The 17,263-nt window shown below is 35.8% G+C and overlaps 3 protein-coding genes across 3 annotated transcripts; 2 read left to right on the top strand and 1 right to left on the bottom strand.

Annotated features, from left to right (window-relative positions):
* Nucleotides 1–319: 319 nt before the first annotated feature.
* Nucleotides 320–2,141, top strand: LOC103957362 (exopolygalacturonase-like). Its single transcript, XM_009369515.2, has 4 exons — nt 320–469; nt 647–955; nt 1,230–1,745; nt 1,914–2,141. The coding sequence occupies exons 1-4, from the start codon at nt 320–322 to the stop codon at nt 2,139–2,141; spliced, it is 1,203 nt and encodes a 400-aa protein (XP_009367790.2).
* A 1,254-nt stretch (nt 2,142–3,395) lies between these two features.
* On the bottom strand, nt 3,396–9,075 carry LOC103957337 (polyadenylate-binding protein-interacting protein 9). The gene is made up of 10 exons (XM_009369490.3): nt 8,401–9,075; nt 7,466–7,576; nt 7,322–7,366; nt 5,651–5,723; nt 5,462–5,574; nt 5,278–5,337; nt 5,103–5,150; nt 4,921–4,989; nt 3,849–3,910; nt 3,396–3,763 (listed from the first exon to the last, which is right to left on the bottom strand). Exons 1-10 carry the CDS (start codon nt 8,659–8,661, stop codon nt 3,709–3,711), a joined length of 897 nt encoding a protein of 298 aa, XP_009367765.2. The 5' UTR covers nt 8,662–9,075; the 3' UTR covers nt 3,396–3,708.
* Nucleotides 9,076–16,121: 7,046 nt separating this feature from the next.
* LOC103957335 (2-hydroxy-palmitic acid dioxygenase MPO1-like) lies at nt 16,122–16,999 on the top strand. Its single transcript, XM_009369489.3, has one exon. It carries the CDS (start codon nt 16,223–16,225, stop codon nt 16,796–16,798), a length of 576 nt encoding a protein of 191 aa, XP_009367764.2. The 5' UTR covers nt 16,122–16,222; the 3' UTR covers nt 16,799–16,999.
* The last annotated feature ends 264 nt before the right edge of the window (nt 17,000–17,263 follow it).

The raw sequence follows: 17,263 nt of genomic DNA, 5'->3' as shown, positions 1-17,263 counted from the left end.
AAAATGTTAGAATTACCCAGATCTTTATTCGATTACATACTTAATCATCCTTCTCCTTTAGATATTCTTTTCAAAAGAATGAAATAGTCAAATATAAGTCTAAATAGAAAAAAAATTTCAAACTAATTAAATGCCAAAAATAACCATGAACAGAAATCATCCTATTAAGGGGAAACAAATATTTTAATCGCTTCATGCTTCATCCCTACGATGAACCATAAACTATTATTTTTATATACAAGAAGGGCTGCAAGAAGCCAAAACATTGGAGAAAGATAGAGTCTAAGAACCCAAAAAAAATAAGAAGAAACAGATAGATATGGATATGGGTTCGATCATATATTCTCTAGGCAGGGTCTTCTTGTTATTCTTCTTGTTGGTATGGGAAACAGAAGGTCGTGATCAAGCCAAGTATTTCGACGTGAGGAAATATGGTGCTGTTGATGATGGAAAAACTGATAACAGCCAGGTATGGCTCTTGCAAATTTTTATTTATACTGTACGACTCTTGGGTAGCAGAGAGTGTACTCTTTGCCTTTGTCCGTCGTACCTCGAGGAGCTAACGTCGCCTCATCTTCTATTTTACTTTGTGCATAATTATGTTTATAAGTACTACTTTGAACTTTCGGTGAATACATGCATTTAGGCATTTCTGGATGCATGGAAAGAAGCATGTCAATGGAAAGGAACGGCAAGGGTTGTGGTTCCCAGAGGAACATTCAAGTTGTATCCAGTGATATTCTCAGGTCCATGCAATGGTCCGATTGCCTTTCTGATTAAGGGTACTTTGAGTGCTACGACTAATCCATCAACTTTTAGTGCTCACAGTTGGATAAACTTCCGGTACATCGATCAGTTGACAGTGACCGGAGGCGGTACCTTGGACGGCCAAGGAGCCTCGGCTTGGCATCTTAACAACTGCAAAACCAATCCCCAATGCCAGGCTCTTCCTATTGTAAGTTCTTGATACTTCTCTCTCTCGTTTTTTTAATGGAAATGTTAGGCATTTGCCTGACCAATTGTCTTATTCTTTCCAGCCACTAATTTTTAAATTTTACTGAGGCAAATATTAAAGACAATTGTCACGTAAGCCATGAAAGCATGTATGTATCTTAAAATTTTGCTACATCCCTTAAATATGCTCTAAATACATAGCATTTATGTCGTTAATTATTCCACTAGTGATCGCAATTTAACATCTTGTTCTGTCCCGTGTAATATCATATCAGTCAATGAGTTTTGACTTCATCACAAACGCAAGAGTCGAATACATAAGATCATACGACAGCAAAAATGCGCATTTCAAAATTTTCGGATGCCACAATATGGGCTTTAGGAAAATCAAAATCTCAGCTCCGGCTGACAGTCCGAACACCGATGGCATTAAGATTGGAAGCTCATACCGAATCAGAATCGCACGCTCTACGATCGCCACGGGTGATGACTGTGTCGCGATGGTGCACGGAAGTAGGAAAATCCACATTTCTAAAGTTGTGTGCGGTCCCGGGCATGGAATCAGCATCGGAAGCCTAGGAGGGAATGACAAAGAAGACGATGTGGTCGGAGTGACTGTGAAAAACTGCACCTTTTTGGGGACGGATAATGGTGTGAGGATCAAAACTTGGGCTTCTCCTTATACCAGCAAGGCTTCAAATTTTACATTCCAAGACATTTTCATGGATGACGTTCTGAATCCTATTACCATCGATCAAGAATATTGCCCCAACCCTCCTTGCAATCAACAGGTATATTATACATGACCTATTTGCTCGCTTCATACTAGTACCTCTTTGCATGGCCTAATATAATATATACATGATTCATATCTTACTCACATGATTTAGACTGCAAGTATTCGACCAAAGAAATTTGAACTTAATTAAACAAGGTTTCTTTTTCTTCCTTGTGCGCAGACTTCTTCGAATGTGCAAATCAGCGACGTTACGTACAAAAATATATGGGGAAGTTCGTTGTCGGAAGTAGCCGTCAGTTTCCGATGCAGCAAAACCTGGCCATGCAAGAACGTACTGCTGGACAGCATCAAGATGTCCCATTCTAATCCCGGAGGACGTTTGCGTTCCTTCTGCAAGTATGCCAAAGGCTCCTCTTATGGCTCACAAAGCCCTCCATCTTGTTTATAGTTGTAGCTAAGAATTAGCTTTATGATTTCAAGTATTAGATGGCTCACAACCCCATTAGCTTTACGCTTAGGGATGGAGAATAAATTAGTATCGAACTTTTCATTTACGGGATTCAAACATGCGTGTTATTTTCACAAATGTACATTGAAAGAAGGGGAATCAAACACAAAATTCAGAGTGCAAGGACTCTTAGTTGAACTAGAACCCCCTTGCCTCTTAAGGGTATGTTTGGTGTCTAGAATTGAATTGGATTAGATAATTCATAAAATTTCCTTGGAGAAACAAATAGAGGCTAACTTTTAAATTTGAGTAATGCTGCGCTTACCACATTTTTCATATCACATTTATACCATCTCTCTAATAGATATAGGGCCCACCAACACGTGAGTCTCATCTCTATTAGAGAGATGTTACAAATGTGGTATAGAAAATGTGATAAAAGTAGCATTTTGTTCAAATTTTGTCCAAGTTGAAGGAATAAGACAAATTATTCATGAAGGAAACTTATGCTTTCTGATACCCACAAAACAATAGGATGTGAACACCATATAACTAATACGTCAAAACGTCTCCTTCAACTTAGACAAAACTTAGAAGTGTGACTTCATTTGTTTCTTGAGCATATTTCGATTAAATCGAATGAGTTGTTAATTCAATCCAATCTTGAACCAAACGTGACATAAATGGCCAGTTAGACGCAGCTTTACTATCCTCAATTGGTCATCAAGTTTGTTTTAATACTATAATATTCTACTTTAAGGGAGGGGCCGTTGAGGTGGCGGTAGTGGCATTGACGGTGGAAGAGCGGCGGGGACGATGGTAATGGTGGTGGTGATGGTAGACACTACTCATCTGTTGCCATTTTACTAGACAACCTCAACCTATGCTTAAAATGAACTAGGAGCCATTCCCACCGTAATCCGTCATCGATGATTCCTACCACACCCTATAAGGCATAAAACATCTCATCAACCAGACAAGAAAATATATGTTCTGGTTCCTTGCTGCAAAGTTTGTTGCTGGGTTTCTTAGTCGCCTGGTGTTTTAACCCTCCCGGAACTAGTAGCCATTCCCACCGTAATCCGTCATCGATGATTCCTACCACACCCTATAAGGCATAAAACATCTCATCAACCAGACAAGAAAATATATATTCTGGTTCCTTGCTGCAAAGTTTGTTGCTGGGTTTCTTAGTCGCCTGGTGTTTTAACCCTCCCGGAACTAGATCATACCAGAACTTAACTAGAGCATTGGTAAACTGGAACACTGCACCATTTATTCAGAAAATACAAATTGGTATTTAAGCTTTCAGAGTGCCTGCACAGAGTGAGAAAGGGCATACGCTCGATCATAACCGAACCGAACTGAACTTGAACTTTAAAATGAACGAGGTTAAGCGTACGATTGCCAAGATCCAAACCATCTTTTAAAACTTGAACTGAAGCAGGGTAAACTGCGACGGAAAAGATGGAAATACTGAAAGGAATAGATGATTAAAACAACAAAGTTCCTCAAGACTTGTCAAGCCCTCCAAGCTCCATCCACGGATCTTTTCCTGTGGTATTGGTTAATGCAATGGACGAGTAACGCGTGGCCTCACAGGTGTCTTTGAAGGACTTACCCTACAGGATTACGATATATGCAAGATATTAGAATATCGAATCATTTGAATAATTACGATAAACCTCATGGGATCACAGACCACACCTGATGGGTTGTGTTCCCAACAACATTCCGCTGCAATTCAGCGCAAGTATAGCACTTTCTGCCTGTTCATCGAAACAAGAGAGTAAGCCAACAGAGCTTCCATGACAAAGATCCTTTGTGTTGGGGGATTACAGTAAAAAATTACGAGGAAACTCTAAAGTCGAATGATCACATTGAAAAAGAATGGAACGGCACATGAGTGTCCAAACTAAAAGAACTGCGACAGAGGTGTCGAATCCAGCACCATAAAAACACATTGTGACGACATAAAGGATATAGCTCATATCATTCCAAAACAAACTTATGTGCAGAGTTCCATTTTACTTGGAACAATAGTTCCGAGTTTAAAAACAAATATCTGTGTACATCTTTACCCGAAACGAGACTATTAACTGATGGTATGACATATAAATTCCTATAGAATTCATCCTAACTGATGGTATGACAAAAACTTCCATAGATGGAACAGGAGCTTTCTCAGAGAAACAATTCAGACGTTTGCTCCATATATTTTCATTAGTTATGCAGATAACACGGTAGGATCAGTATTCCTAAATTCAAAGCTATATACCAAAGTGTATGCAGTAGAGCCTAGGAAAACTTTCAAAAAGTAAAAGCTAAAATCAAATATAAAACTAAAAAGAAAACCCTTAAATATAATAGTAAGTGATACTTTCACTCCAAAAGGACCTTCCCAATGCACGAATACAAAAGCAGCTCACGAAGTTACCTTTGGAATGCAATAAACATTTCCCATTTCATTTATGTTTGATACATTTGGGCATACAAAAACATAGTGACATCAAAAACCCTCAGCCAACCTCAGAAATAGACCGCACCAGCAAAGAGTCATTTAATACAGATTTTTAATGTGTGTGCGTGTGTGATCAGATATCAATTTTCCACACGGTTTGTAATGAAAAACAAATGCAAATGGAAATTCTTATAAATCATCTCCAAAGATCAAACATAGTAGATTCAGCATAAAGTTCAATTAAGGGCTAAACAAAATAAACATATCTTAACAAAACTTTGACTCTAGTCTTGATCAATTTTAATGTTGCAAGCTTACCATTGCAAATTCAACAAAAGCTATACGAGTTGAATGCACATGATCCCCCAAAAGCCTCAAACGAGTAACCTAAAAGTTTCAAGAAAATATCAACCTGAAGTCAGACTGTAATAACAAACACCATTCACCGAGAATTAATAAATAAATAACTTATGAATAACATGCTTTGGAACTCTTCCTACCTCACCGCAAGCTGTTTCAAAGAAATTCTTGACATCAGCTTGAGCAACCTGCGCACATACAGAAATTACCGAGGATTCAAGTCATTTCAACTTCTAGACCTTGCATCGTCTGGGACACAAGGATGCACTGAGGAAACCAAAAATTTCATTCTGGTAAAACAGCAAAATTGTATACCTTCTTATCGATATTTGTACAATATACAGTCCTGCTACACATTTCCCGTTCATCTTCTGACTGCAAATGACAATATAATATTCTTATGAAGCAAAAATCTTGAGAGTGAAACCTTAACAAAATGTTAGTGCACGCATCATTCAGAGGATAAAGCCAATTTTTTTTTTAAAAGAGTTGTTCATACCCTGGGGAGGAATGTAGGATTCACAGGAAGGATGGCAGTTTTTGAGGGTAAGACCCTAACAGGGTAGTACCCTAGCATTGTCCCACCGAGGCTCAAAGCTGCTCTCGCACCATCTGTTAGCAAAACTACAATGTAACATGCAATACAGGCATCATAAGGTTTTACAGGCAGACCAAGAGAAAATCTTACACTCATCAGCAAACTCCACAAATGCAAAACGGAGCACTGAATGCGGATCACCACAAATTCGGCAGTCAACAACCTTCAAATAAAAAGATTACAACAAAAGTTTGGGTCAGCCATCTAAGGTATTAACCATTAAGTAAGAAGCAACCATATTAATAGAACCTAGTATCCTTGCAAAAGACGTGAATTACGTATTTGACAATAATAATAATAATGCTTAACATGCCTTTCAAGTTTCAATGCTTATGGCATATATAACAGTTCCTAATTACAAAGACATTAGGAAAAAAGTTTGAACCCTCATGAAGGAAGCCATATGGCGTACACTTTCTTATGTTCCTCCCAGATCATATAACATGAATAGCGTACAACAATACACAAAAGAAAATGTACGGGGAAGTTAGAAAACTCATAAATCTTGAGTTGGGGATGGAAACAAGACACATGCAGAATCACAGGGGGAACGTTTCATTTTATCGTTGTTTTTATGTAACCCCCCTTGCTTAAGAATCCCTTCAAAGTCTATAAATTTAACCTAATCGTCAAGTCTTCATATTTGAGCTACGTCAAACCAAATAAATTTCTACAGTTTAATTTTGAACACGAGTGAAAAAACCTGCATGAAAGGTATAAACACTGGATGAAAAAAATTAACTTTTTTTTTCCAACACATAAGTGTTTTACAGTATAATTATATGATCACAAAGGCTTCACAAAATGTTACAATTTTATTTGACCTTGGAAAAAGTGGAAAAGCATAAATGATTTAATATCAAGTTAAAAGAATCTACAAGATTAATATCTCCATTCAGAAGAAGCCTTTTTGTCCCAGTTTATATAGAAAGCTGTCTCTCAGAAACTGATATTGATCTGGAAAATGAAAGCAAACAACTTTATATACTTTTCTCCTGCATAACATTTATTTTAAAAACTTAGAAGCTTTATGTGACTCAAATCCTCATGGCACCAATTTGTCCTGCAAATTTCACCCCCTCATAGACTGCATAAAGGGAACATGGTGACCATGTACTGCCCCTATCTTCTTCCAGTGCCCTTAACATCGTTAATGTAAGTGAAATGAGCAGGAAATCAGAATGTGGAAGTGGGTTAAGCATACAAGATTCATTTGCATTAATTTAACCCTGGATGGACAGACCACACTGAGACAATTTCAAAAACTTAACAACAAGTCTAAAATAGAAAAATACAGGGACTAAACTGGAACATTCAAGACAGCAGAGGCAAAAGTATAGAAAGTAATTTTCAGTCTGCCATTATGGTGCATTATCTCGTTGATGCCCCATAGAAGTTTCAATGTTAAAATACATTGGCGACACTCTGAAATGTAAAATGGCAATGGCATTTACCAACACTAATACAATATTTGTCACGTGAACTCAGTCCTTACTGTTTAGAAAGGAATGATTGTTGTAACTTGTAGTGGCAGAGAAAATGAATATCTTCATTTCAGGGAAAAGTGGAAGATAGGTTATCTTATGAAGGAAAAAAGTATGTTATGGAATTCATGCTCTTGAAGTAGAACCACAGAATTCTAGAGAAAGCAAAGAAATCAAAAGGAAGCCTCCAACTTTGAATTTACAAATTTATTGAAATAACCACTCTTTGTAAAATCAGAAAACATAAACTGGAATCCGGGAAAGCAATGCAACTTACTTGTCCGCAACTACTAAATATGGCAGCAAGACGCTCTTCGGTAACCTAAACAAGAAAAGGAGAGTTTTTATAACAGCTATTTGTTTGCAACTAGAAAGGAACAGAAAACTCAATCCAGGAATCAAGATCTTATAATTCACTTACTTGCTGATCAATATCAGAAACATATACTGTTCGCCTAATACTATTTTCTCGCTCAGCTCTGTAAGCTCTCCCACTAAGTCTTCTCTTCCCCTGATTAAAGTTATTTGTTCTCTGGGAAACACAAAAAGTACAAATTATTATAACCAAATATAATGAAGGAAAATAGTAATTACATGTGTAGCATTATCGCAAGCAACTTCCTAGTTCCTAGAGAAACTGTCAATGTTTGTTTTGGTGAAACTAAGTCGTTTCAAAGGTCTCAGTCGATAAGAGTTCCAAGAATTAATCAGTATACTGACGAGACTAAAAATCACGGTCATGATGACAATAACAGTAATGATCATGATGAGAGTTTCTCATCATGCTTGAACAAATGCACCAAGCAGAACTCCATGTCGAATGACAAAAGTGATTGCTATACATATCCCAAAAGACTTTGCTAACCGAGCGTGCAGCTGACTTTCCAATACAAAAACAGAATATAAACTGAAAATCAGAAGGGCAAACAAATACATAGAATTCGTATACTCCCAACACGTACAAGTAAAAACTCGAACATGAGATCATGAATTCAAACTATACCAGCAAACAAGTGAGTTTTAATCCGACACTACAGATACAGTTACATTACTGGAACATATACACCTTTTTTATTTATATCATAATCAGCAATCAGTATACCCCTTGAAAATTAATGATCAGTAAGGAAAAAATTGTTGCAGCAGAAAACTCAAGAAACAACCCGAATAGCTACCAAAATTACCAATTCAACGAGAAACCCAATTCAAATTACAACAATTAGAAAAAAGAAAAAAAAAAAACCCATTTAGATCAAATCCAATATACAATCATACGAAAAACAAAATATAAAAACAAACCATTATTCAAATTACACAAAAACAAAACAAAAGGAGATCAAAGAGAATGATCAGTACCCTTCGACTGTTGGCCTGATTACCATTGGCTGAGAGCTTATTGTTATTGACAGCCAAAGAGTTTTCAAAAGTAGAATGGTGCTGGGGAGAATAAGACGAAGGGAAGAACTCTTTGGCTAAAGGGTTGAGCTTGGTGAACATATCCACCAGCTTCTGCACATCGAATTCTGATTTGGATTCAGGCATGGGTTTTGACATTGAATCCAAGTTGGAGTTTTTGGCAGAGGCTGCCTCCCCGGAAATCTCAGCAACCGCAGCCATAGAATCAAAACCCACCACAGAGATTTATATAAAAAAAAAAAAAATTAAAAACAGCAAATACAATAAAAAAGATTGAAAATTTATAAGAATTAAATGAAAAAATGAAACTTTATTTGTTGCTCTTGTGCTCTCTGTGTATGTAGTTGTCCCTCTGAAAATGAGGGTTTATTAGAGCTTTGAGAATTTAGAGCGTAATTGAACAAAAATAACAAAAACGAAAAAAGATTGAAAATTTATTGGAAATTATAAGAATTGAGAAAGAATAAAATGGTTGGAAGAGGAATATGAATATTGGGTTTAGTGGACAATGATCAGGGAGCTGAGGTGGTGATGGAGATGGAGGTGTTGGGAGGAGGAAACAGTTAGCTTTTGGGTTTGGCTTCTTTTGCTAACGCTCTAACCCTTTTCTCTCTCCTTGTGGGTTTGTTTTTTTTTTGTTTTTAAACTTTTTATATTATTTTTATCGTTAAACTTAAAATTTTTAAATCATTATCATTAGTTTTTATTTTTTTATTGAAAAATTATATTCATACATTTTAAATTACTTATTTTATATTTTTTAATTTTTTTAATATTTTTTATATATCACTAACGCTTGATAAAAAATATTAAAAAAACTAAAATGACATGGAAAAAGTAATTTAAGATATGCTGAATATAATCTTCCTTTTTTATTTTGGTTTTTGGGTTTGGTACTTCGGCTTCGATTTCACAGAGAGAGGAGGGGGAGGCTTCGGCTTGGATTTCACAGAGAGAGAAGTGGGGGCGCCGCCGGGGGGGGGCGGGGGGGGGGGGGGGCCTGTTTTGAGGGTTTGTGACTTTGTGTATTGGGGACGTTAAAAATGGCAAGGAAGGCAAAGCTAACGTAAGATGACCTAAGCAAATGATAAGCTTTTTGCTTCTCTCTCTTCCACTCTGCCTCTGCCTTTCTATCTGCTTACATTTTTGCAAGCGTAACAGAGACATGTCATTCATAACTACCCCTTGAGTTTTTTATTTTATTTTATTTTGTTTTGTTTTTTTTTATTTTTAATTTTAATTTTATTTATGAAATTAGATAATACCCATAACTTGTTTTTCTGAAATATCTGTTAGACCATCTCCAATCATTTTCTAATGGTTTATGAAAATAGATAAAATTTAAAGTTTAGGCTTTTTTTTTTGAATTTTTTTTGGAAGTTTAGGTTTCAAACAAACTCAATCATTCTCCAATAGTTTGACCTAAATTAAGTTTTGAGTTAAAACTTAGAATTTGGGCAAATTTAACCTAGAATTTTGGCTAGCGTTAAAAGGCTAGCCCACCTTAAGCGGAGGCCGCAGCAAGGCGACGCACCCAACACATGAGACGTGCGATGGCTGACAGGAAGTGGGGTCCGCCCCTGACGAGAATGTTGACCACCCAAAACGAGCCCAACGACTCTTTTTCAATTCGACTGTTTTAATTATTGGACCGTTGGTTGACGAACGGTCTAGATTCAAACCTATTTAATTTAAAATTTTTAAATACATTCACTTCAACGGCTGTGATAAAATATAATTAAATCCAAGGGTAAAAAAAAAAAAGTTCTAAATGCCCCAAATGACATCCAACAGCTAATACAATTAAAAAATTATTTAAATCGAAAGTCGCTTAAAAACTCTATAAATACATGCTTTGTGGGGTCGGTTTAGTAAATTTTCAAATTTCATCGGAATATAAATATTTTTAGGTTAAAATGTTCATAAAATTTTTATTTGACAATCCCTAGCAATTTTATTTCAAAAAAAGTTACTGAAAAAGAAAAATTATTTCTAGGTTAAAAAGTTTAGATTTTAACCTAAGAGTTGGAAATGGTCTTAGTAACAGTAAAAAAATTAAATTTATTTTTCATAGCTTGGTTTAGGATGGTTGAGTAGAAAAGTGTGTCAATTTCTTTGCAACTGAGTTTGAAGTCTTTTCTTTTCAAGTTAGGATAATTTAAGATATATCATTTTGTTAAAATCAAATAGCATATATTCATTTTAGTATTGTTATGTTTGGGAATATAATTTCATTGTTAATGTGTATAACTTTCTACTTTATGTCTTCTCCAAAGTTGTTGTGCCACAAAGAACAGGTTCCTATTGCCTTTAGGCGATGTGGTTGGTTTGGAGTGTTGTGACTTTTGATTGTAAGGTTTAGCTTGGAATTAAAGAGTATGGACCATGTGGGGGAATTTTATGCCACAGGTCAGTTTGAGTTTCTTTTGGGTCTTATACTCCAATGGAATGCATGTTAATCAATTAATTAATGGACTGTTTGGTCTTTTTAAATCCCTAATGATGGTCAAAAATTCATTTTTGTAGACTGAATTGTATGTCATGACAATATGAGTGACAATGATTTCTTCTTAATGTTAGAGTTCTTTTATTTTCTTAATCCAATATTTGGGTTTAAAATTATGGCATTTTATGAGATTGTTGTGAAATTAAGCTAAACTTGCATCAGGATATTTTGAGTTGCATCTGGGGGCACATGTTTCGGGCGGTGCCCTTATGCCAAATCCATTAGTATATGTATTTGTTTGCATTCCATTCCCATTGCAGGTGAACTTGGGAGAAGGGGACACTCTTTTCCTCAAAGAAACAAACTTGCAGGAGGCCAATCCGATGGCCTTGTTTGTAATCCGGTCACACATTGGTTGACGGGTTGATCACTACAACTTTATTTGCTTATGTATTTACTTATTTGTATATTTACAATTCAGTTTATACATATTTTCTTTGGTGCAAGTTGTGTTTTCTTTGTCTATGTTCAACTGTTTTACTTATGAAGCATTTCAGTTGAATATAATCAGTTTATATTCAATCCCTATTCCAACTATCTTTTTTATATCTCTAAATAAGTGAAGTTCTTAATAAACCAGGCAAAGAAATAACTTAAAGTTGAGCCACTCCCATTTAATAACATAATCTTTTAGTTAGAAGTCAATTAAGAGCATGCAATCTTCATCACTAAAATCCCTCTACTAGCAGTAGCTAGTAGTGGCACGGTCGCAATCTCCAATTTCATGTTTAAGTAAATTTTCGACCAACTTGCAAGGCCCATGGTGAATTTAAGGGGCGAACAGAAGCTAATTCTAAATGGTTAAGGAATTAGTTTCGAGTTAAATTTAAAGAATTAGCTTATTGCATTTTCCTTCTCATCTCACTTTTTTTCTTCTAGTTAGTAGTCATTAAATTGAATAAATCAACAAACATAATTAATAAGTTCAAAAGATAAGGTGGACCGTATAGAAATCATTCCTCTAATTTAAAGCAATGATTTGAGGCATTACCATGGTTAAACTCACCTCAGATGGTGAGTTTGATACCTAAATATGAATGACACACTCTTTGGCTTAGCCTAAAGTTCGACTTAAGAGAAGCCGAAGCTTTACTATTAGGTACGGAGGGAGGTGAGGCCTAGGGGCACGTCCCCTCTCACCTTGTTTCTCACCTACTCATGTTTAAACCTTGTTGAGTTGCTTATATTATGTTAGCATGCTTGAGCAATTGTTGATTATTAATAGTTAATAAGAAAAATGAGAGAATAGGGATATAAGATTAGTTATTTTGTAACTAATTTTTGTAGTATTCTTAAAACTTAGCTTTATTTTTGTTAAAAAAAAATGAAACTTAGCTTTATGTATCATAAAAATGAGCTTAAATTTTTTTAAGGTTCCCTCTTAGTTAGTTTTCTAGCTTGACCCATGCTATTATGAGTGTATTTTATATCACATTCGCCCATAAAATATGTTTTATATTTGACGCGTCATCAATTTAATGAAATAGCAGACATTATATTACTTGAATTCATAAACTGATATGATTCTAAAAATTCATAGTGCAATATAAAAAAGTGGGATTATTTCATTTACTTTGAAAATCACTCCAACCTATAGAGTACGAAATGTAATTGGCCTACAAACTTTTATCACAAAAACTACGACCCTTGGAAGAAAATTTCCCAAATGTGATGCCAAATTTGTGAAGTCCATGGTCCGAAGCCACCAACCGCCCACAGTTTACATTACCATCATTTGGTAAAACAAATAAAAATGAGTGCAGATGTACGAAGCTTCATTTTTTTTGTTCTGTATAATTGGAGAGCTGCCGAAATTCTAAAAAAAAGAACTGCTGACCACGAGAATCACCTTCCTGTCTTGTAGCATTAGGGTTAACATTTTCTGTATTTCTTAATTCGTACGGCTTATTATTTTATCATAATTGGTAGGCTTGTTGCTTGTTTTGTATGATTAGCGTGGGCCAATGGTGATTGTTTTTCCATGGGAGAAACACTTCAGCACTGTGTTTGGACTTCGGAACAAATAAAGTCAAAACTAAATGTTACATGCAAATTGTTGTTAAATACTATATAAGTTGAAAATGTAACAACTGGCAGACATTTATGGTTGTTTTTTTTTATGGTAAATTACATTTTCATACCTTAGGTTTGAGGTCTATTTCAATTCCTTACAACATCTTCAAAACATTTCACTTTTATACCTCAAGTACTATTTTATTTCAAAATAATACATCCGTTACATGTTCCATCCATGAATCCGTTAAGTGCTGAAGTGGCTGCCACATATATGCCACGTGGCTGCCAAATGTGTGCCATGTGGTAAAAAAAAAAAATTAAATTTTTTTTTTAAACCTGAATTTTCTCAAAAAAAAAAAAAAAAAAAAACCATTATCCCTTCCCCCAGCGACCCACATCCCCAAAGAACCCAAAAACATGAAGAAGAAGAAGAAGAGGGAGGGAAAAAAAAACCCAAACCCATTTCCCCACCTGTAAGAAGAAGAAGAGGGGAAAAAAAAATGCAACACACCCCCCCCCCCAAACAAAAAGTTCCCCACAAAAAAAACGCAACCCAGTTCGTCTCCACCCCCTGCCCTGGGGACCCCGCGATCCACCTCCCTTGCACAGAGACACCTAATCTCGGGTGGTTTTGTGGTAGATTCATCTTGGGGAGTTTAAGATGGGGATGAGTTATGGTTTTGTGGTAGATCTATCTAAATCTCGGGTGGGATTTTTGAGGGTGGGTGATGGGGGATGGGAGAGAGGGGTGGTTTGGGTGGGATTTTGGGGTGGGTGATGATGGATGGGAAAAGGGGGTGGGTTAGGGATGGGGTTTTTTTTTTTTTTAATTAATTTATTTTAAATTCAGGTTAAAAAAAAAAAAAAAAATTTTTGCCACGTGGCACACATTTAGCACCCACATGACATATATGTGGTAGCCACATCAGCACTTAACGGATCATGGATAGAAAATGTAACGAATGTATTATTTTGAAATAAAATAGTACTTAAGGTATGAAAGTGAAATGTTTTGAAGATATTGTAAGGAATTGAAATAGGTCACATACCTATTCTTGTTCCCACTAAAAAACTCCTAACGGGTATGATATACAGCCCGTTACAAAACTCGGTATGATATTAAACCGTTTACGGTCTCAACAACCAAACGATTCATGCGTACAAGTAGCAGCAAGTAAGATCTCGCTTTCAGCCCTATATCAATGAAAGAGCACCCAAATTTGACATCTATAAAATCTATTTTCCGGTGTTAACGAAAAGTAGTCCGATTTCCTCATGAAAGTTTGGTGGTAAAGCGATTTCAAATGAAATATGTGTGCATATGCCAACAAGTATGGATGCACAGAAGGAATGCTAGTGTTCTTGCGTGAAATCAAAGTCTACGAAGAAGCAAAAGAAAGAACTTGCCTAAGCCCAAGGATGAAATTTCATCTTGATGGAGGAAATTATTCCCCCTGCTTACTGTTTCTGGCTTGAGTTAACTTTTTGACAGTGGCAAGCAGGTTCTTAAAGGTTGAGTTCAACACAACACAAATTTTATGTTAGCGGAGAGATGACGGAAATGTTAAGTTTGGGCTTGAATCTTAAGGGATTTCATCACGAGGGTTTAAATTTAAATTTTTTCACCACGGGAGCTATCTTCTGATTACCCGTGTTGTGTTAACAGAGAGTTGACGAAAATGTTAATTTTAAGATTGAATCCTAACGGACTATACCACGAGGCTTTAAATCTAAGTTTTTTCACTATAGAAGCTATCTTCTGATTACCCTATTCCTACGGAGACCATTAATCCAATTTATCCTAAAAAAAAATGTTTTGAAGATGGACTTCAATTTGAATGCCAACCAACCCAGCAAGAAGAGAGAATCAGATTAGGAAGGGAGTAGAGGAATTGAAGAGGCCCGAAATTACAGAAAAGGGACCACGGTCTTTTTGGTAAACGGGCCCACTAGGTTTTTTGGTAAGCGGGCCCACTAGGTCTACTGGCATGAGATTATTTATTCTTGTTACTCACCCTGATATTGGCATATTCCTATATTCCTTTGAATATTTTCTTAATATATATTCCTTTGCATGCACTTGAATGTTGTATATATTTTCATATTTTCTAACTTTGACAATTAACATTGTGATAGTTTAGACTAGTATTTATAGCCTAAAGTATTTAATTTTGTAAAATGCCAAAAGCATAGCATTGCTATTGCGAAGGTTTTGGTTTGAGGCTAAAAGATTAGCAAGTTTCCCTAGTTTGTATTAGCAAAGGTTGGCAAGATATAATCTCTTTATATACTGTAAACTAGGTATATTACAAGATGATTTCAGTTTTAGTTGATATATCTTTTGCAGAGATTATCTCTAAATGTGTCAAAAAAAAAAAGATAATATCAAAGTGATTGCAAGATGTGAAAGAAAAAAGATGTAAAAATGGAAGGTCGAAAAGGTAAGATAACTCATAACAAAATCATCCTAATTAAGTTGAACAAAAGTGTCATGCAATGAATTCGTAGCTCAAACGGAAAAGATTCCCTCTTGTACAGTTGTATATATATATATATAAGTCATTTGTTGGATTGCTGACTCAGTTCCACAGTCCACGAGATGACTGCAGAAATAGATGGCCTGACCCAATCAAAAGAGTGTATGCAGGGTTGCCAGCCATAGAGACAAAATGGTGGGTATTAGGTAAAGTTTTGTCTTAATACATAGCCCAATCAAATCCTTTCCTGTAAAGTATAGCTTAATCCATCTCAATAACGTGGAGTTCAATCCGTTCATATCCTTTTCACATGAGTCAATGGACTCAATACAAGTCGACAATTTCACAATATTATACTGATTGACCATTGACGCATATGCAATGCATTTTAAATAGAGAAGTGTTATCTACATAATTTATTTTTATTTTTTATAAATTTTTCTCAATTTTTTGAATCGTCTAAATTAAAAAATATCAATAATAAAAAACTAATAAGAAGGTATAAAAAGTAAAAATGGATACATGATAGCACTATCTTTAAACAATCCATAAACGAAAGTTCAAAGTAGGTTGCACGTTCCAATGTGCTTGACTGTCTTTTGGCTTTTTGCTTTCTACACTTCTGTTCTATCTACTTCTTCCTTCTATATATACCCCCAACTGGTTTTCCTTCAAGTCCAAGTCTTCCACAGAATCTTCATTTTCCCAGGAAAATCTTCCCTGTTTCCAGCAAAAGAAAATCAGTTCTGCAAAAAAAAAACTCATGGGGAGGACTGGATTGTTTGATCTTGAAGGAAACTTTGCCTTCCATGGAGCATATCACAACAACCCAATTAACATTTTCATACACACTTTCTTGGTGTGGCCATTGTTCTTCACTTCTGTTCTTCTTTTCCACTTCACACCTTCCCTCTACAGTTTCCCAATTCATGGCCTCGAATTAAATTTGGGGTTTGTTTTCACGTTGGCGTATTGTTTGTATTACGTCAAATTGGACAAGAAAGCTGGGTCCTTGGCAGCTTTGATCTGTATTCTCTGCTGGGTTGGAGCCAGTGTTCTTGGCAGTGAGCTAGGGTTTTCTAAGTCGTGGAAGGTTGTTCTGGGTGGTCAGTTCTGCAGTTGGGCTGGACAGGTCATAGGCCACGGGATATTTGAGAAGAGAGCCCCTTCAAACAACTTTCTTCAGGGACTTCTAATGGGGCCGTACTTTGTGCTGCTGGAGCTTCTTCACTCAACTTTTGGGTATGAACCCTATCCAGGGTTTCATAAAAGTGTTACGGCAAAGATTGAAGCTGATATCAAAGATTGGAAGGCCAAGAACCAAAAGAAAGTCTCCTAATTAATTTAGGTGCTCTGAGATATATGAATGTACTAATAATACTATTAGGTTATTATTTATCTAAATTATGTCAACTCGATCTCTATAGTTTCGTCCAATCAATTTTATGAACTTACATAATTGTACGAGAAAATTTTTCGGTTGTGACCGTCACAAGATTCTTTGTGACAACTAGCTTATATGAAAGTTTCAGTTTTTTAAGGTCTTGCCAGATATTGTCTGGTTTCTTGGGATGTTTGCTTTGCTTTTCAGGTTATTTCTAATGGTTTAACAAGTTGATTAGTTAACTAATGAAACTTGCACAAAGGAATCTTGTGTTGTTTGTTGTTCAAGGCAATGACGAAGTATTATGCTTTTATGCTTATTAAAAGACTGAAAACAAGATGACTAAATCATACACGTATGACCTTTGTGGAGCAGTTTAAGTTGGACTGGTTTGATTGGATGATAATGTTTTTATTATTT

This window comes from the organism of the source record quoted next, unplaced genomic scaffold (assembly GCF_019419815.1).
Source record: "Pyrus x bretschneideri cultivar Hongxiangsu unplaced genomic scaffold, Pyrus_bretschneideri_v1 Contig7, whole genome shotgun sequence".
Taxonomy (NCBI): domain Eukaryota; kingdom Viridiplantae; phylum Streptophyta; class Magnoliopsida; order Rosales; family Rosaceae; genus Pyrus; species Pyrus x bretschneideri.
Note: the sequence above shows the minus strand (reverse complement) of the source record. Positions and strands in the feature narration are given on the sequence as shown.

Bases quoted from the DNA above. Each gene is read 5' to 3' on its own strand.
- LOC103957337 (XM_009369490.3), bottom strand. From the start codon at position 8,661: ATGGCTGCGGTTGCTGAGATTTCCGGGGAGGCAGCCTCTGCCAAAAAC. The intron at 7,367-7,465 runs GTAAGTGAATTA...TTTCTTGTTTAG, and splicing joins TTTCTGATATTGATCAGCAA to GTTACCGAAGAGCGTCTTGC. The intron at 5,151-5,277 runs GTATACAATTTT...GTATGTGCGCAG, and splicing joins GTACAAATATCGATAAGAAG to GTTGCTCAAGCTGATGTCAA.
- LOC103957362 (XM_009369515.2), top strand. From the start codon at position 320: ATGGATATGGGTTCGATCATATATTCTCTAGGCAGGGTCTTCTTGTTA. The intron at 956-1,229 runs GTAAGTTCTTGA...ATATCATATCAG, and splicing joins AATGCCAGGCTCTTCCTATT to TCAATGAGTTTTGACTTCAT. The intron at 1,746-1,913 runs GTATATTATACA...CCTTGTGCGCAG, and splicing joins ACCCTCCTTGCAATCAACAG to ACTTCTTCGAATGTGCAAAT.
- LOC103957335 (XM_009369489.3), top strand. From the start codon at position 16,223: ATGGGGAGGACTGGATTGTTTGATCTTGAAGGAAACTTTGCCTTCCAT.